General features: G+C 40.0%; 1 protein-coding gene across 7 annotated transcripts in view; it reads left to right on the top strand.

Moving 5' to 3' along the window:
* Positions 1–20,357, top strand: part of sox6 (SRY-box transcription factor 6) — a 132,938-nt gene extending 112,581 nt beyond the window's left edge. For 6 of the 7 annotated variants that reach the window (XM_032522897.1, XM_032522889.1, XM_032522851.1 and 3 more), the window contains 4 exons: positions 5,658–5,763; positions 12,854–13,027; positions 14,048–14,264; positions 15,060–15,366. In XM_032522897.1, the coding sequence (XP_032378788.1) occupies positions 5,658–5,763; positions 12,854–13,027; positions 14,048–14,264; positions 15,060–15,366 (804 nt within the window). Of the gene's footprint in view, positions 1–5,657; positions 5,764–12,853; positions 13,028–14,047; positions 14,265–15,059 lie in introns of all 7 variants that reach the window. The other variant, XM_032522879.1, reaches the window with a different exon arrangement.
* The last annotated feature ends 361 nt before the right edge of the window (positions 20,358–20,718 follow it).

Raw genomic sequence — 20,718 nt, 5'->3', positions numbered from 1 at the left:
TAATATGTGCCTGTGTGTGTGTCTGTGGGCTCCTATCCCAGGTCAGGTCTTTAGCTCTGTCTCATCTCTTCCCCAGAAAGACATCAAGACTGCATCTTGGTAGGGTCATTTGGCAGTGGTGGCTCCATTATTTTCTACAGTTGTCATTTTACACGGTGCATTTCTGGCTTGCACAATTGCTCAGAAATGCTGTTGGCCCCAGTGCTAAGACCTGTGATACCGCACTCACCACAAGGCACATACAACAAAGGACAGGGAAAAGAATAGGCCAGAAAGGACCATTTATAATCTACGGTTTTGTTGCAGTAGGAACATAATGGCTCCAGTGTCCAACAAGTCTTGAGGTTTTGTCCATATGTGAAAGGGGTTTTGGTAATGCTGCAGTTTCTAATGTCCTGCTGTTTGCAACCTGGAGGGTTTGATAAGGCAGAAGATTTCAGCCTAACTTACCCAGCGAACAGTTCTGGATCACTGAGGATTGGAAACCCGTGAAAGTACATGATGTCAACACAAATGATCTCAGTAGTGTGGAGAAAAACATAACAACCGAACACTATGTCAGAAATGTATCACAGCGCTGAGATGGTTATATATTACACACTAGGAAAATTACCTTTTCAGCACATCTGATTCTAATTGAAGACAACTTAAAATTGCAGTTTTGCATTCAACAAAAAATGTAAAATGTGGTTAAGATTATTACAAAATGTCCCAAAGTAGACACACCAACATATAAAAGAAATCCAATTGTTTCAAGACTAATGCACATTTCAAATTGGCGCTGAAAGGTCATATTTTGTGAGTTTGACTTGTTTTCCCTCCAACAAAAAATAACTCCTTGAATAATGATAGCATATTGTTTTTATTAGAAACAAACAATAAAAAGGAAATTGGCACAAAGCCCAGAGTAAGGTTACCTCACTTTTCTTTTACATAGTTTAGGCTCCTTAATTTAATTAAAGGCCTTTCCTCCCTCTGTTTCAAAAAAATGAGGTGATGCCCTGGCAGTACAAATGGGACTGGAATAGCCTGGACCATCTCTGCTCTGTGTGATTTTAAGGACGACTACTATGGTACAGATGCCAGCCTTTTGTGGCTGCTACTGTTGATTCTGCTGCTGCCTGCATTAGCCTTAGCAAAGGGAGAGCTCAGGGTAAAAAGAGAGCAACAGCCTGCATGAAAGGAACTGTGGGTTTACCGCATGGCTGGATGTACTTAACATTTAAATGGTTCAAAACTAGCAAAAACTACTGGAAAGCTGCAGACTTATAAATAACATTGCAACTGGTTACAATAAAAATACAAAACAGATGAGGCGCTGATTTGTGAGGAGCTGTAGCCATGTTAAAGAGCAGTCTTTGTCTCCATCAGGGCTGGGACAGATTGTTGAGGGGTTTAGTCTGAGACCCTCAGAGAGAAGACTCAGAGGGCCACAGACCACAGTGATGACTGACACTTGATACACAAAGCCCTGTATTGTGGTCAGAGAGCCACTGCCTTCAACTTGCCACATACCAGGTGTTGTGATATAACCAGAGCCAGTTCAGCACATTATCACACATAAGTGGCTGTTAAGGGGTCCTGCAGCTGTTAAAGGATCCAATGATGAAAATTTTAAACATATGCAAGTACATACTTTCCACCATGAATGAAACGTGGATGAGATTTTTACCAATAGTTTAGAGATCTTGGAGTGAAGGAGTTACTGCTCTCAGATGTCACAGAAAGGGCTAAACATGCCATTTACTGTACATACAGTACCTGTATACACAGCCACAAAACAACCAGACTATTATAGGACTTTAAGTTGGCAATGCTTAAAGTGTGACATGCCTGCAAGCTGCCTGAAGTAGAACAGTGTTCTATTTAAATGATCATTCTGAAGTCAAAATGTTTTGGTTAGCCAACATGGCAACTTAATCGGTGCGTGTTTTGTCTTGTTTACCTTATTCCTTTTTTGACGTGGAGTCGGATCACTGTTTTCAAAACCAGACAAATTAAAAAACAACAACACACAACTGGATAATTACTTCAAATGATAACAAATAATTAATTCATTCAATGATGAATTTAAGTATAATAAAAATGAACTAAAGCATGGACCTAGCTCAGAGTCTAGTCATATAACAAGGCATGTTTTGTCTATATTCATCAAGATATTCACAACATATGGGACTAAGAAAAGAAATTCTTAAATGAAAATTTCAAAAACACCCAGATTAAGACTTTAGTTTTGTAACTAAACCCGGCTCAACAAACTGAGCAAAAAAACAACCCTGCTGATCTGCACCACAGTCTACCTTACTCTTTTTTTCTTTCATCTCTATTTGAACAATCCTAGGCCATATGGTTTTGCCTATAGCCTGGAGCTATTTACAAAGGAGAGAGTAAAGGAGTGTCAGGATTGGCAATGTGTTGCCTAAATATAGGGCAGGAGTAGGCACAATGCACAGGGCCGTCCGCCACCCGCCTCTGCCCAGAATACACCCTGTGGGCAGAGCAGCAGGCCTCCGGCACATGTTCTGCGGCTGGCCAGATTAAAGCTCTCTTTACAGAATTGACAAGGGCTCTTTTGGGTTCTCTCGCCCCAAAAAGTTACAAAGACTCTGATATCATCTCTTTCTACTTCTCTCTCTCTTCCTCAGTGACTCATGACTTCACTGGATTGTCCCATGACTTCACTGGGAAGCCATATACAACTGAACAAAATGCATCTGTTACCAAACTTTAAAGACAAAACACTGCATAGGCAGGGCAGATGAGATTATTGTGGGTGGCAGTTTGCCACTACAGCTCACAGTGCATTGCTATAATTTTAGTTGTGGGGTGGAGAGCTGCATGCTGAAGTCATTTGAGGGAGGGGCCGCTTGCTTGCCAGCGGTCTTGGTCAGAATAGGAGGAGAATAATGCGTACGGTTACATCTTTTGTTTCCGGTCTCTTTATCTTTACTTCTTCACAGCAGCATGACTTTCCTTGATTTTTTTGTGTTAAAAGCCTTATCGTTCCCTTGTCCTGAAAACCTTTTTATATCAGTCACATACTATCTCCCTTTCACTGGCAGTATGACCAGCTTCCCTTGATACTGCATGTCCTTAGCTACTTCTCTGTGTCAGAGTGATTAAGTAAAAATTTAATGACACTATAAAATAATAAAAGTGCCATTAATTTATCACAGTACTTGATGCGTGGGCAGTAAAGAAGCATTAGTTCACTGAATGTTTCCAAGCCTTAAAAAAAAAACCTTATGGCATGCAGAATTTATGGCCATCATTTCTTCTTCTAAATTAACAAACTTATAACCAATAAGTATCTTAAGCTGAGTATATAAAAATTTATGAAAATTTGTGGTAGCATATTCCACAGATATTCCGACTAATATTAATTTGCATATCCAACACATGGAAGGGAGGAATACTTACTGTAACTACCCCTTTATATTAAGTACGTAAAATGCTGGCTTGTAAGTCAATGGACATGTTTTCTATATAACAAAAAAAGTTTCATCTTTTCATGTTAAATCTACCTCATAGAAACCTCCAACAAGAGCCTCACTGAGTCTCATTCCCAGCTGTCTAATGTTATCATATGACTTTGTGCGGTGGAGAGGAAGTTCAACACTGATCTCGTTATTAATGAAATACATTGATGGATGGGCCCTGTTCTCTCTCCTTCTCAGCCCAACATGATGCTTAATGATCATGAGTTTATAAAAGGACTTGATTGATCAGGAGAGACCAACGAAGCGCAGAAGAGGGACGAGATGACTACTTTATTACAGGCATAGAGTACCCATGAACGCTATGTCTTCCTAGCGGACTGTCCAAGTAGCATCTGAAGCAGCACCATGCCCATCCAGCTAATCGCACATCAGTCACTTTGTCATCGGGCTGCTAGCTTCTTTCATTAAGAGCAATAATGCAGCTGGGTGATGAATACAGCTCTGCGTGCATGTGTTGCTTTAAGCAGATTGTGACACCCAGCGAGGCACCAAACTTCATCTTTTCTTTACAAAGCATACTCTTGCCCAGCAGGGACCACCACATATGTCATAATTAGAAAACACTTAAGTAAGCAAAGGGCTTTCAGATAGACAGGCTCTAATCACAGGCCATAAGCAGGTAGTGGTTAATTGTGTATCAGAATCACTCAGCTGGCCATAAATAATGACAGCTTCTTGAAGTATAATGGTAAATTGCAGTGCTCTTTCTGTCTCTCTCGCAGTCCTTTCTTTTGAGGAATAGTTCTTAAATAAATAAAAGCATGAGGAAAAATCAAAATACTGTGAAAGGCCTAAATGGACTTGAACTATCTTTATCCTTCATCTTGTCATCTTTTTTAACCATCAAGAAAAAAAAGGTTACACAAGAGAAGAAAACTGACAGATTTCTAAATATATTTTTTTAAACAAATGTGCAGTAATTACTGATCGCCGTTGTTGCCCACACAACTTTCATTTGTCAGGAAAAGACTACAATATAAATCTAATGCAGCCAGAATTCTTTTTATTTCACATTCAATAGGTAGGTCTGCTTATTTTTTAGCACCAATGTGGAGGTAAAAATGTTCCAATAGGCAAAAAGTGAAAACAAACAACAAAATGGTCCAATGCATTACGATGAAGAGGCTAAAAGATTAATGCGTGTGTTGGTGTCGTTGTGTGTGGCAGGGGAGCTGTTAGTATTGTGTGGGGACTCTACCTGAGTATCTGTTCAGACTACATGTGATAGACATGTTTAGAAAAGGAGGAGGCAGAGGTCAGTGCAGACAGTACATCTCTGGCAGAGATTTAACGCTTACCCTGGGAGTAAAACAAATGCTTTTTTCCCTGAATGGTGGCAACATGCCTGCTTTTAGTGTCGTCCAGGCGAAACCTAGGGGGGAGAGATTATTTGTATCATGCAGAGTCAAAGTGTCCATCTCCTAGTTGAGTCTTTAGAGAGGAAGACAGCCCTTTGCTAATGCCCCGTGTATTTACTGAGGAAGTAGGTCATTCAACAATGGAGCCAGCAGCAGTCGGCACTCTCCCCTTGCATAATACATTAAGTGTAATGTGCAGCAACTATTCAGAGGCCCCCCGAAAGCTGTTATTTTATTCTGTAAATGCACACGGACATGACATTTAATATTGTCACGGAGCGCTGAATGACAGGGTTTCATTGTGCGTCAAGTACAACATGATGCCAACTTTAATCTGAACACAAAGCGACATGACAAACGGGAAAACACGGTGTGTTCTCTAAAGCATGAACTCTGAATAAATGATGGGCGCTGAGCTCTGGGCACTGTAGACTGGAAAGGAGGATGTAAGAAGAAGATTACAGAGGAAAATCTGAACACTGCAAAGAGGGCCACGGCCCCATTGTGTGCTTCGGATCACAAAGTATCCTTCTGTAAATCTATTTACAGCACCCCTGGCCCTCACTGTCTCTCTGCCTCCTGTCATCCATTATAGCAGCTGCTGAATAGAGAGATGAGAGAGGAAAAAGCTACATCAAGCTCAAGTCAAAAGAGCAGCTCTTCAAAAGAACCTCCATTTACCAAAGACACTTTTCTTTCTTTTCAAATTTCTGATTTTTTTTTTCCCTTTACAATTCATCACTGTGCAAATGTGTATATGTGCTTGTTCGTGTACCTGACGGTTTGTGTTTCCCTGTAGGAGAGGGCGCATTTTGAGAGCATTGGGCACCACCTCGGCAAGTTGGGTGAGGAAGGAAAGATCGGCCACAGAGTTATTGACCTTACCAGGCCAGAGGATCTTGATGGTAAGACCATATTTGTGTTTTTTTTTTATTCGCACATAATTGCAATTAACAGCTTATACATTTTATGTTTCCTCATAACTTGCACAAATTGACTTAAAGTTCCTGTGAATTCTGTGGTAAAAACTTAATCATGTGAAGTGGACTGTCTATAGACCTATGCTAAAAAGTTAAAAGATTAAAAGTTTAAAGAATGTTGATGGCTGATAAAAGCCTGCTACTCAACAGTTTTAGATGGTAGGGCGTATGGGTGTGTGCAGAAATATGCGTATGTGTGAGGGAGATGTGGGGGTTGGGGTGAATGCCGTTTGAAATGAGCCGTGGCTCCGAGGTTTTCACAGGTAGGTGAGCAGAGGACAAGGGTGCCAAAGGACAAAGCTGGCTTTTTTCCAAGCTCGGCTCCTATTGCTGTTGTGCTTGTTTGAGGTCCTGGGCACAGGGGTGTAAATTTGGGTTGCACCAGTGTGACAAAGCGTCATCTCCCTTTGTGGCGCTGGCTCCTACACGGGAGCGACCGAGTACCTCAGTGCACCAATGTTTGTCCGACACAAATATTTGTGGCAGTTTCCATGGCACTTCAGAGCCAGAGCAAAGAGGAAAATGGTTCTGACTCATCTTTGATGCCTCAAAGAGTCTCGAAGCAGAAGGATAGATATTTCTCAGGACAATGTAACCCATCCTACATCTTTAAATAGCATCTTAGACAAATTCCCATCAGTTTCAGAAAAAATTGTTGATTCACATACTGTAGATTATATATTGAAAAATTACTCCCCTGAAAAATATTTAACTACTCCAAAGCAAATTATGTCTAGTTTCACATCACACCCAATCGTGACGATGAGAAATAGAGGTGCATTTAGTGGATTCATTGACATGTTTCTCATGTGAGCCACAGCAGCAGATCCCATCCCACCCGTCTGACTCTGCGGACAGACGTGCTTCCAGTGCTAATTCTCCCAGTGGGAACCTTCTCTCTGTGGCTACTGTGGACGCGGGACTGAAACAGAGCGTACACCAGGGCAGTTGTGTCTTTTTAAGTCCTGCACAGGGCCGAGGAAAAAGCCTTGCGACAGTGTCCTCACATCAGTGTTCCCATTGGGCTATGGATTAGGAGCAGGCAGAGGTTAGAAGAGAGGAGGTCCTCTTCCCAGGGGGAAATGGCCGGGAGCCAGGGAAGCACACATAACTCAAACACACACAGTTAGCATTTCTTCTCTTTCACCACAAATATATCTGTCTCTTTCAGCTTCACCAACAGGAAAACCCATACGGTTGAATGATGTGAAGCAGGGTTTTATGATGTGAACCACAAAGTGTTTAATCCTCTGAGAACATGTTTACTTTTGAAATCCTTGTGGGTCTTTTCAGCTCCCTGAACCAATCAAGGCTTGGCTCCTTGGCATACCTTGATATATAGAAACATACAGTATCCATCTAATTGAACCTTGTTTGTGCTCTATTCAATAAACTAGAAAACTCTCACTTGATGATTGTCATGTCAAAGATCATGCAGATGTCAGGGTTAAACCGTGGCTGAATTTGGTTGACAAGTAAAGGTTTTTTTTATGTCAAGCTTACATATTACAGTTGTTTAATGTGATTTTAAAATACTACATTTAAAAAATTATCATTTGTTTGAATTCTTCTAAAACAATTGTTAATATGTCATCGATATGTCTAAAAATGAACTGAGGACCGCTTTAACCTCTAACTTCTAACATCTGGATGTCAGTCATCTGCAAATTGCCAAATTAATGCTTACTGAATCCTTTTTTAATCCATTAATCAGAAATGTAATTTTTTTTGGGAACATTCAGAAGGAGATGGAGTTTCACTAGTCCAGAATACACTGCATACACTTTGGTGTTTCCTGAAAAGGAAAATTACTGGATGTACCTCCCAGTCCTTACATAGGGTGTGAAAGCTCCTTGGTGTGTAGCAGCTTTCCCTCCAGAACAGAGCGGCCACATTGAGTAGACCCAGTGTACAGCGGACGTCTGTCATCACAGCAGTTCACAGAAAGCTTTAGGTTGCTTAAGTTAATATTTGCCAAGCATGTAGCAACCAAAGTCCTAACGACTTGGAAAAAAGTGGCAAACAAATGGAAATAGATAGGATTTCCTTCATTTTACAAAGCCACGAGCCACAAGCATGAACACACCGTAAATTCATTAGGTCTTTTTAAGCTCGGAAGAAAACATTACCAAATACCACAAAGGCCTCTGCCCAGCCAGGCCCTTTGTTCATTCACATATGGCAGTATGGAGTTGCTGTGTAGCTGAGGTTGTGTGTTTGTCTAAACCCGCCCCCCATAACTGAGAGTCCACAGAGAACAAAGAGGTTGTTGAGAGATGTGTGGAGGCAGGAAACAGAATTAACGCCCAGTCTGATAATATCAACCGTAGAGTGAGAAAAGATGGGGTTTTAGCCAAGCAGTATCTCTAACAATGTCCTCATGGAATACGATGAGAAGAACAGCAGTGTTGCATTGTTGTTACATTGATGGGTTTCTTTATAACGGTAGCTCGAAGCTGTTATGAAGTTTTATATAAGTTGATTGTTTGAAGAGGTTTTTGTTGTTGTTTTTCTTCCACTGTGAGGCCGTGGGAATCAAGCTCTGGCTTTTATTGCCGAGGAGTTTTCCTTGAAGAAAAGCTTGGATGAAGAGGCTCAGACATAATGATTTATCAAGTGACAACAACAATAGCTGAATAGCAATCAATGAGAAAGTACTGTTTTGAATTTGTCAAATTCAAATTTACCCCCAACAGGACAAGTTTCTCTATGTGTGTGCGTGCATGCATCTCCTTCTGTGTGCAAAGCTGGGATGTTGTGGAAGATTAGACTCCACTTTCTGGCTAAATGCATATGAGAGGGGATAGAGTTGACAAAAGTAAAATCCTGATAGTCTGCATGTTGAAACAGGTTGGCTGTTTGTTCTCAAGTTTCCGTGCACACACACACACACACACACACACACACACACACACACACACACACCACACACACACACACACCACACACACACACACACAACACACACACACACACACACACACAACACACACACACACACACACACACACACACACACACACACACACACACACACACCACACACACAGCCCAAGTACTCTAGAAAACTCAAACCATCTGAACTAAAGAAAAAAAAAAGGATTGACATGTTAAAATAGGGCTTATATCACTTGTAATTTGTAATGGTTTAATTAGCATGCTATGAGCTCAGACTAGAACAGGGGCACTGAGCGCTGTCTCCTGTCTGTCCACCCACATTAATCTTGCCTAATCCTGCTCTGAGGGAGAGGCTCTATTGTCAGTAGTAAATGCCTTCAGTCAGAGGTGTTAGATTTGATCCCAACAGGGAGGGCTTGGCAGGTTTCGTGATTGTTGCCTGCTCACTGAGGCTCATCCTCCTGAGCGGATTCCTGGGTGACATTATGTGTCTGCCCGCAGAACAAAGCTCAGTAAGGAGGAGAAAAGGGGGAGGAGAGGGGACGGCTGGGGCAGTGCTACCCTCTGGCTTGGTATATAGTCGAGTCTGAGCCTGCAGCTCACAGGTGTGATAGGCTTTTGGGCCTTACTACATCACCCCCCCCACCCACCCACCACCACCCACACCCACCCACACCCACACACACACACACACACACACACCACACACACACACACACACACACACACACACACACACACACACACACACCACAACACACAATAATTCTTTCTCACTGTAATTCATGCTGCTCATCTGCAGTGTTTCCAGGAGAGACAAATTAAAAGGGGATTCTCATATCGCTCTGTCACACTTGAGCTGCGGGCCTCATGAATCACAATAAATTCTATTAAGCAGCACTCCCTCTGTTTCGCTCCCTCTCCAGCCACCACCCAGGGGGCCTGCCCCTGTCACTGCTTAACATCTGTGTTTATTTACACAATCACACACCTAACTAACTGATTCTCATTTGCAAAATGTCTGAGCAGTGTCATGATTTTCATTGAAAAGATAGAAACAATGCTACAGTAAATTGCATCTTTTAGGGATTTGCTGAGACTGGCTGCTAATGCTCAGGATGCCTCTGATAAAGTCATATATATTGCGGGGAATGAATAAGGGGCCAAATCTATTCATCCAAGAAGGCTTGCATGGTCTTTCACAGAAAGACCCACTCTCAGCTCTGTAGTCTAATCCCCGTACTGTAATCAGAGAGAGATTAATATTAATATTATGTCAGGTCAAAGGTCAAACTGGATGTTTTTCGCAGCCTTGAGTCAAGTTGATACCTTTAGCACCTTGTTACAGCACTTTAGCACTTGTACAAATCCAGGACCACACCACCTGCCTCAGTACGGGTGAAGATGATGTAACACTGCTGTTGTTCATTTCAATAGCTTTCTGTGGCATCAGACAGGCACTTTTCTATGCGCCATCATGTGAGCAAAAAACCATGCCTCATCTGGTTTCCCTCCAATGAACCAAGTCACGTGGCTGGTTTCCTGGCTAACTATGGATGTGGCACTAGCTGATGGCAGGCGGTTGTTTTGTCCCCCTCCCCGTAAGAAGCTCACCTCTGCCTGTATGCATGCACACCAGTATATAAATTGCTGAATCAGTGTCAGTGATAGAGTAATGGCACGGGAGGCATCGTAAATTACAGCAAGCGATCCCGGGGTGCAGACACTGGCTGTCGTGTCTGAGTGAGCGCTGCGCTCCTGAGCTAATGAATACCTTCATCTGGCCCCGGCAGTCAGCAGATTGCCCCGCGTTGATGGATACTGTCAGCCCTCCGCCACACCACATTTCATTGCACAATAAACATGGTTGTCAAAACCAAACAAAGTGAAATCAATTCATCCTGTACAGTGAGTGAATGCTAAATGAAATTAACGTACTGTAGGGTTTGGTGGCAGCAAAGGTAGTGTATTATTTCTGAATTCATGATAGCTTTAGGGCCTATAGCATTCTAGGAAGCAAACACAAACAGAGACGGTACTCGCAGAGTTTAAAAAAGTGTTAATGAGAATGAAACAAAACACCTTTGAAACATTCTTAGTAGTATTTTTGTGCATTGTGTATATGTGTAAATATGTATCTTTAGATGAATGTATTAGCAGGCTCTGTATTATTGAAGTAGAATACAAAGCAAAGGCAAGGGTTTTGCAGATTTAGGCTTTCTCTATAAGCATCCTGACAAAGAAGGAAAAATGTATAATTCACAAATAGTTGAAAAAAGTGGTACTTAATTTTTTTCTTGGCAAGTTTATATGACACACACACACACACACATATATACACACATTATATTTTGACCACTATTTTAGAGATATTACAATATAATTATTATATTTGAATATACAATTCAAATATCAAATCTTCAAAAATCTAAATATTTGTTTCATTCTTTTTTGTAATTTATATTAGATGAAGACAGAAACATGGAAACATTAATTTTATGATTTTTGACTCCTATCTTCTATTGGCCAGAACTTCATGTCAATAGGAGCGGAATCCACTGGGAAGCAACTAGTGCAAAGTTACAATATGAAAACTAATTTCTCTGGTCTCCCAGATGAAGGCAAGGCTCTGTGGTCTGTTAAACAAGCTGGTGAAAACTGATTTGGGGATTGGGGGGGGGGGCTTTGTAGAAAGAAACAGGTTTCCTAATGGGCAGTGGGACCTTGAACATTTTCTGTGAGCGGTGACCAAACTTCCACCACACCTTCACCTCTATTATACTGGAGATGGTTGTGTGCTCCTTCTGTACAGCATCTGTGTGTGTGTGTGTGTGTGTGTGTGTGTGTGTGTGTGTGTGTGTGTGTGTGTGTGTGTGTGTGTGTGTGTGTACTCATGTATTGCCACTTCACTACTTGTATCCTATAATACTTCTGAAAAGAAGACACGCTTTCCCAAAGTCAGAGATTCTTGAGACTGAAAATGGTGCAGCAGCATCTTCAGTGATTAGAGCAAAGCGAGGTTTCTGTGGATTTGGAATTAATGTCTGCACAGTCTTCCATTACTCATTAAGAGTTTGATTTTGTTTATCAACTGAAATAATAATAGAAATCAAACCCCAGGTAACGTGTGCCAAGGCTGCGAGTGGAATGGTCTAATGAGAAGGCTTCACATGTGGATGATGAAATATGCATGAGTCATCCCAAGCTTTCTTTTGCAGATTTGAGATCATTAAAGATGTATCGTAGCATATGGAAGGCTTTTTTTGTCTTATTTTTCAAGCCTTGTTTATCAACATGTTTTTGTTTGTTTAAATATTCATACTACTTTTATTTAATTCTTTCACATCTTACATATAAAAGGAAGCAAATGCGCATGCAAACAGAAATCATTATCAGCCTGATGTACAGTTTAATACTGAGAGAAACTCTCTTATGCTGATTGTGAATGCCCTGATTGAGAAACAGCACTTTGCAGAATCGGCACTCGTCCCTCATCGCAAATGGGGAGAGAAAAAGAGCAAGAAGGAAGGAAGAGAGAGAGAGAGAGAGAGAGAGAGAGAGAGAGAGAGAGTAAAGCAGAGGAATGGCGTGCCTGAAGTTATTTGTGCATATGCGTTCAAATTTACTTTTTAGAGACTGCCTCAAGTCCCATATTTGTTATTTATGTTGGCGTTCTTGCACTTTTTATGGACACTATTAATGTCAAATTGAAATGTATCTGGCTGAGTAGAGTGTGAACACTTGCAGACACAATATTTAACTGCCATTGAAGTCCAAAGTCTTCCTCTTTTGGTTTTGGATAGACCTGAGAATACGTTTAAGAGCGTAGCTCCCCCTTAAAATGACATTGTATTCGCTTTTATAGCACATAAAATATAAGCCTGTCAAGTCAGGTATTCCACTCAATAGAAAGCAGTCCCCCTCTATGAGGGTCTGTAGCCCAGCACTCATCTGAAACAATGTTCATGATGATGACAGTAGATGGAGAGTCAGAACGCGGCTCGTCATTTAATCAATGTCGTGAGTTGCTTTCTCTTCTCTGCTCGGGCTGTACCAAGGTTCAGGAAAGTAAATGGCTCTGTAGACAAACATCAACCCTTTTATTGTTGGCCAACAGGAGGCGCAGGATCTACTGAGGCGCGAGTCTTCAGGGAAGCCCGAGGAAGGAACAACAACGAGCCCCACATTAAAAGGCCAATGAATGCATTCATGGTGTGGGCCAAGGATGAGCGCCGCAAGATCCTCCAGGCCTTCCCCGATATGCACAACTCTAACATAAGCAAGATTTTGGGTAAGACCGTTTAAATCAAATACAAGTCACTCCAGCAAATATTTAAAGGTACTACTCCCCTAAGATCGTGTAACTGGTATTGTAAAGCCACCTATAAAATTACATTTTCAATGTTGCAGTGCTTTAACATCCCTGTAAATAAATTACTATCACTGATAATTGCATTTGTCATGTACCCAACAGCTTTCTTTATTATCCATTCAGCATCTTCCATTCCTGCCTCTGTACCTCTCAACCTATTGCTCAACAGAAGCACTTTTTGGCTGTTGACAATACAATTGCAGTGTTAAAAGCTAATGGTTAAAAACAGGTGTTCTTTAATGACACACTGTGGAGGTGGAGAACTTAACTTTCTGTGATTTCTTTAATCAATCTGAATTCCTTGAAACACCTTCCAGACTTACCAAGCGTTTTATACATTTAGATATGGGTGTAATGCTCTAAGTTTAGCTGATTTGACAAAGTAGCTAGCATCTAAAGGAGGAGGGTGTGTTGTCTCATAGAGCATCAGGTCGCCAGAGCATGCAGATGGATTTATAGCCCATCACTACCATAAGTGTTTGTCATGAAAAATGACAGAGGCTAAATGGGTCTTGTCCCCTCACCATTGGAGTCCATACATCAGAGCTGTTAAAAGTGCTGTCATCCAGTACCTAGTAGGACACTTTACAGAGCTGCAGTATTTACTACACTAGCTCGTTGTTCCTTACTGTTTGACATCGAAGCATGTCTCTCGTCTCAGATAATGTCCATGTGCAGGGCAATCAAGCGGTTGTTGTGAAACCAATAATAAATCCTGATTTTGCTAAAAACATGTCACCCTTAATAAGTACAGTTCAATGTTAGAGTAAGTTTTAAAACCAATGTGGTGAAATTGTCTCTGACTCTGTATGGTAATTTAATTGATCATTTTAAGATAACATCCTTATTAGATTACTCTTTAAAGACTATCAGTTACTAAGACTGCTTTTTTCCCCATTGCTTGTGTTCAAATGCTGAAATCTAAATCTCCTTCCCTAGGTTCTCGGTGGAAGTCCATGACTAACCAGGACAAGCAGCCATACTATGAGGAGCAGGCCCGTCTGAGTAAGCAACACCTAGAGAAGTACCCAAACTACAAGTACAAGCCACGACCTAAGAGAACCTGCATTATCGACGGAAAAAAACTCCGCATTGGAGAGTACAAGCAGATGATGCGCTCACGGCGACAAGAGATGAGACAGTTCTTCACTGTGGGGTAGGTGCGCAATCACAAATCCCTCAAACTAAACACAGATATTCTGAAAACATACCAAATGGACTGTAGCTCCTTGCCTCCTTAGAGTTTCTTCTCATACAATATAAGCACCATTTCCAGAAATTAGTATTGAGTTAAGCTCTACTGTATTGGTTTTAAGACAGGGGCCTGACATGCACATTAAAATAGAGTATGTTTCAATAGCTGTGATTTAATAATTTTAGACAATAGCAGTCTGCCAATGAAGCATGAAGTGCAGACATTATTATAGGATATATGCTTTAAGTATAGACTTACAGAAGCCTGGAGGGCAGCAGTCTGAAGCTTAACACTTTAATTTACTGTGTGTGGTTAGCAGGAGAACCCTTCTCCAGGTGTTCCCATGTCAGTCATAAGCTTCAGCGGCTGGAGTATCAATCATCCAGCGCAACAGCAGACAAGAGCAGCGCTAACCACCTATTGGTTTTATTTCACCATTAAACCGGGTAGTGTTTCTGAATAGCTCAAGACGGGAGCTGTCGGGAGAACCTCTCTTTTCCCAAATCATTTTCACAGAGCAGCTGGCCTAAAGCGGACTGCTGTGGGAAACCCCTAATCTGACCATCTCAGTTTAATTGCTGCAAAAAAAGAAAAGAATATATAGTTTCTGAGACAATCCGAAGTAGAACTCACTCTTACAGCAACACTTTGGGCATTCTTTCCATCTGTTTTTTTTTCGTTTTTGAAGGTCGAAGATGTATTAAAAGTAAGTCATAAGAGAAAGGACTTAATTTGTTCTTTTTCTCCAACATCCAGACAGCCACCACAGATCCCCATCACCACCAGCGCCAGTATGGTCTATCCTGGGGCCATCACCATGGCAACCACCACACCCTCACCTCAGATGACATCAGAGTGCTCGAGTGCCTCAGCGAGCCCAGAGCCATCCATTCCGGTCATTCAGAGCACCTACAACATGAAGCTAGAGCCCAACACCATGGCAAACAACAGTGTGCCGGTCAATGGCGAGGATGAGATGGACATGTACGAGGATTTTGAGGATGAGCCCAAATCAGACTATAGTAGTGAAAATGACACACAAGAGCCAGTCAGCGCCAACTGAGACCTCTTTAATGGAAGAGGCCAATGGAGACACAACACTCATACAGGAGGATGTCCAGAGGGCTGGTATGATCTGAGAAAGCGAAAGAGCAAAAGAAAACAAAACTACTACCACACAGGTTAAAAAATTAAAAAAAAAAAAAAACTAAAAAAAACAATAGTATAATTTGGTAGCCAGCATGCAGATGTGGCTTCATCAGAATCAAAAGCTATTTGGTCTTAAGTGTTTATTCAAGTGTGTGAAGCAGTTTGGTTGTGGTAATTTAGATTTTCTTTTTGTATCTCATTGTTTATTTTATTCATTGTGATCATGGACATTACACATATAGGTCATTGCCTAGAACAAAAGACAGAACTTGAAATTGAGCATTTGATATGAACATTTAATTCTTACAGTCATTTATTTTGTTTTCCTCTTCAATTGGATGATTTTGATATATTGCATAACTGTTCAAGATGGGGATAATATTCTCACTCAGGTATAGTGTGCCAGCCAACAGCTTTTGAATGTTTTTAATCAATAATTAATTATTACCAGTACAAAATATTTCAAAATTCATATGGCGTGATTCTTATTACAGAAGGAAACTACACATTATTATTATTATTATTATTATTATTATTATTATTATTAGTGTTTTGTAATTGTTATTACACAAACTGCATAATTTAGTGCAGAAGTGCCAAATATTTCAAGTTGTTTCAAAACATCTGTAAAGTCATTTGGGAGAGGCTTCAAGAGTCTTGGACAATCTCTTGATCTCTTAATACAGCTTCATTATCCAGTCTTTCTTTAATTTAAAGAGTAAACAAATGAAACTCAGGAACTTGGAGGCAGCAGGCTCTACAGGAGGTTACAGTATGCAACATCTGTGGGTAGTAGCTTGTGATGCTAGCTGTTCTCCAGGGAGCCCAATGCAGTGATCATCACTAAATGGTGCCAGCCCTTATATTTCCTCATCCCAGTCCACACAGAGCACACAGAGTGGCGTCCTTAACTCATTTTCAGCTCTGCAACCCAGTCTGAATCACCAAGTTCTTAATCAGAGTGATTGTAATCAGGCCAGAATGCTAAAGGGCCAAAGGCCTCCAATCTGTGGGATTGGAACAGCAGTGAAAGGCAGCTTTGGGGGCATTACAATCTCAAATTGATGTTGTACAATGTGTAGCTACAGTACATTCTGTTAAACGCTTTAGCCCTATTTGGACGGCAAGTTTAAAGTCTTACGTCTTAGAACTTCATTTTTTTTCCAATCTTAATTCTTTTTAGACATTGTAAATCTTAAATTGACACTAAGAAGTCTTAAAGCAGAGCACGGCCATCGGGTTGATGCAATGATTTGATTACTGCCGTAGTCTTAAGAGGAGTGACAGTTTATAAGGACATTTATAAACTGAGAGAAAAAAATCATGTTTGTTTCTTCAATTACCTCCTCATACACGCATGTCAGGGGTAACTTAAAACACTGATTTTTGCATTAGTGCACTTATACAAATCTTGTTCTGTCACCCATAAGCCTTGTATTGTTATTTTTAAATACTCTTATCAGCTTTTGGAATGCGCTTAACGCTTGCATTTAAAACAGGACAACACGCAATGACTCAAACACAAGGGGCACAAAGTCCTAATGTCAGCTAAAAAGCTGAGAAGTGGTGACCTTCTGGAGACTGCGGCTAAATAAAGCAAGGCCTTGATGTTGAGACTCAGATCCTCTTTACAGGGCAGAAGGTCTAAGTGGCTCCCCTCCCTGCCATGCCCTGCTCTGACCCCTGCCCGTGGCAACCTCAGCACCCAGGGGGCGCCATCTGGCTCCGAGAAGGAGAAAACACCAGGGAGGGATGGGAAACAATAAAAATGGGATGTGTGTCCCTCATTGTGCTCTCCATCAAAGTGCTGGTAGTAAGGCCTCAACAGGGCTCCCACCCTGGCCCAATCACCAGGCACTGGCGAGCAGATGGAACAAGTACATCAAGCTGTGGGGGATTATTAAAATGACTGACGACTGGGTATCATCTGAAATACAGCATTATTAATGCATGAGTCTAGCTATTCCCCTCCCTTGCCCTTGAACCTGTTTATTTCAGAAAGAGCTGGATGGCTGGTCACTGGCCTTAACTGTTCAAGATCCCACTGCTGGTCACTGCATTTTTCTCCTAGCTGTAATTGGTACAGATGGCTAAATATATCTGTTACGAACTCATATCTTCTGTACTCTTATTGTCAATGTCAGTGCTAGCTTGCGTTGCTTCTACTTTTGGAAACATTTATATTAAGTCTTGTAGGTTTTTAAACCACCCCATTCATAATTCCTCTTTCCTTTTCTTTCTCCATCACATCTCTTCTACATCGTTCTCATTTTGAGGTACAAAACATTTTAAGGATGCTCTCCAACAAACAAACCCAAGTGGATTTCCCTCCCAAGTTGACCTGTTTGGTATTTTGAAGCTGTTTTGCTCCTGTTTGCTGGTGGTTAGATTGATTTGTATGTGATTGTAAATATTTTCATGGCCATGCCACACTGCTTTAGTTGGCTGGTAGTTAAAAAGGACTCTTCACGGAAATGAAACTTGACTGTGCTTGTATAGCAAAAAAAAAAAAAAAAAAGACAAAAAAGAAAGAAAAAAATGACAAGAACTCACAAGGAGACAATGTATTATAAGTGTTATAAGCACTGGATATAAATTGTATTTTTATCAATTCTGATTAATGTGAAGCTGTTTAAGAAAAAAAAAAATCACCATGAATGAACAAAATTCACCAGTTGGACTCAAGTGGGTTTGCTCTCACAGTTGCCAGATTTGAGTCATTTTTTTGTCTACTTATGTTGTTTATTTATGCAAAGACTCATGTGATGAATGAACACTTTGTTTAAGCTTCAGGGCTGCCTAGGGGAGAGACTCAGCACAAGAAAGTGAGCAGAAAATTCAACAGCAGGCTCGGTTAGCCGTCTAACACCAGACTTCAGACTTCAGTGCTTTGTATATTGTATTTTTAGAGTATCAACATATTGTATTTATTATTAGCTACTGCTGGCTCTAAAATTGTCAGTAAAACAACAACATGGACAATCAGCGAAATAGAAAAAAAACAAAACCAGTTTAAGGAATTGGGAGCTAAAAATGGTTTTCAGTTAATTCACCATCTCATTTAGATTTTATTGTAAATATAACATAGGAAATATATTTTTGTTCATTAGTGAAGTATAAGTTATGTATTTGGCTGTTCTATTTTATTTTTGTACGTGGTTTCATGTTTTTAAAACCGGACAAGTCACTGTACCTCATGCAGATGCTGATTTCTTTCTGCTTATTGGAAGAGAGCAGTATTGGACCTGAGACAGAGAGAAGCACCTAACTTGCTTATATTTTGAGAGTTGTCCCTGGACTATTCAAAGAAACCAATCAAAATAAAAGCTATACTCATTGGACTTGTTAAAATAAAGGAGTCATTACTTGTAAGGTACTCATTAAAAGCACTTGATATAAAAGAATTACTCAATTTGTTTCCAATCTTAGTGGTATGCTGTATATCCTCACTTGTGTTTTGTGATATTACAGCACTCATACTATGTGGCAAAAATCTGCATGCATTTGGCTTGCATTTACATTACCAGAATAAACAAAGGTGTTTTCTTCTTGAGAGATTGTTTCAAACACAAGTGATGATTTTAAATGTTTTTTTTGTTTTTTTAAAGAGGTGGGAGCGTGCAAATATTTATTTGTTTTAATGTGGCAAAAATGCACACACACTGTGCATTCTTCTTAGTTAATTCTCTCCTTGTCATCTTTTTGTATGTTGCTGATTTTGAATGAACATGTTCATGACTATCCAGCCATCTCCTAATTGTTTTCTCCCAATCCACCTGCAATGGTTTGAACAAAAAACTGAAGACAAAAGCTTGTATGCTGTTTCAACATTACTTACTGTAATCTGATTTATTTTTTATTTTTCTGTCTGAACTTTGTGATGTATATGGTGGGAATGTTCTCCGTGTTAATTTAATCAGCACAATTCACTGACATGCTGGACTGACATGCTAGCTGCTGTTCAGAAGTGTACAATTTGTTGTTCGGGGCAACATCTATAGTTGTCTTTGGTACTTTGCTTTTTAGAGTTGTCCCTCAAGCAACACTGTGTGTGGCTCTTCTATCACTGGAGCCGTTGTTTTGAAATTGCTGGCAGCCTGAAACAATTTTCTGCGTAGAAATCTTTTTTTTTTCTCTTTCTGGCAGGTACCTAGGCCCATGGCAAGTATTGTTTGGGTGTTATTAGAGAAAATGAAATACATAGTGTCTGTTGCTGCTTTAAAAAAAGTTTATGTCTGAATATGTAAATAGTTTATCATAATATCTTGTACAGTCCAATGTAAAGTTTTTAATTCAACTTAAAAAAAAAAATGTTGCCATCACATTTGTGTTCACATTCTTCTTTATACAGTACAAAAGATTGATTATTTGCTAGGGGTATTATTGCTATAAAAAAAAGGAAAAAAAAGAAAATGTTATAATTTTTTTTTTAAATGTTTGTTTTGTTTTGCTTGGCTTCAAAGTGTACACCAGCAAGTCTTTGGTTTCCATGTGCAGTATTGACGTGAGGTAAACTTAAGGTGAATAATTTTACAGTGGTGTGTGTGGAGAGCAGTCTTCTCGGCTTTGGTAGTATTAATACACTATATCAAGTAAAAACAAACCAATGAGTGACACATTTAGGTGCATCTAGGCACCATAGAAATGTGTATACTGTATATGATTAAATTATCCCCACAGGATCGATTCAGGCATATTATAATGTAACACCATTTTTTGTATGTCTCAGTCCATTGTAACAATGCAACAGTGGGATGAATAACTGCCTGTTTAAGCTCATTTACCTCAAGAACTTCCTCCTTTTCTGTAAGAGACAGAAATTGTGTTACAGAAAATTTCTCCCATCACTCCATCTTTTGTACTGCTGTCGACACTTAAAAATTAAAGAGACATTTTGTTTTAAGATTTGAATAATTATTTTCATTGTGAAGGCATTCATCGTGTCATTTCCTCTTAAGTGTTTTTCTGCAGTGACAAAACAGAAGGGTAGGAAAAGTATAAATCAAATGTCTACTTACTTTAGTCCATTTTGATATGTTTAGCTATCGCACACATTGGAGCTAAATGCCTATTGCTCAGTATTGTATCTTACTGTTTCCTTTAAACTTAGTGTAAATAAATTACTATTAGTACTATTACATTATGACAAATTTTTGATCATACTTATCATATTACAGTAAGTTATTCATACATTTAAAGGTCAGTTATTTATTTGACTACAATTCTCTATAAGCAAACAAAAGGTTAAATTGAACATTAAATTATG

This window comes from Etheostoma spectabile, chromosome 1 (assembly GCF_008692095.1).
Source record: "Etheostoma spectabile isolate EspeVRDwgs_2016 chromosome 1, UIUC_Espe_1.0, whole genome shotgun sequence".
In the NCBI taxonomy this organism is placed as follows: Eukaryota; Metazoa; Chordata; class Actinopteri; order Perciformes; family Percidae; genus Etheostoma; species Etheostoma spectabile.
Note: the sequence above shows the minus strand (reverse complement) of the source record. Positions and strands in the feature narration are given on the sequence as shown.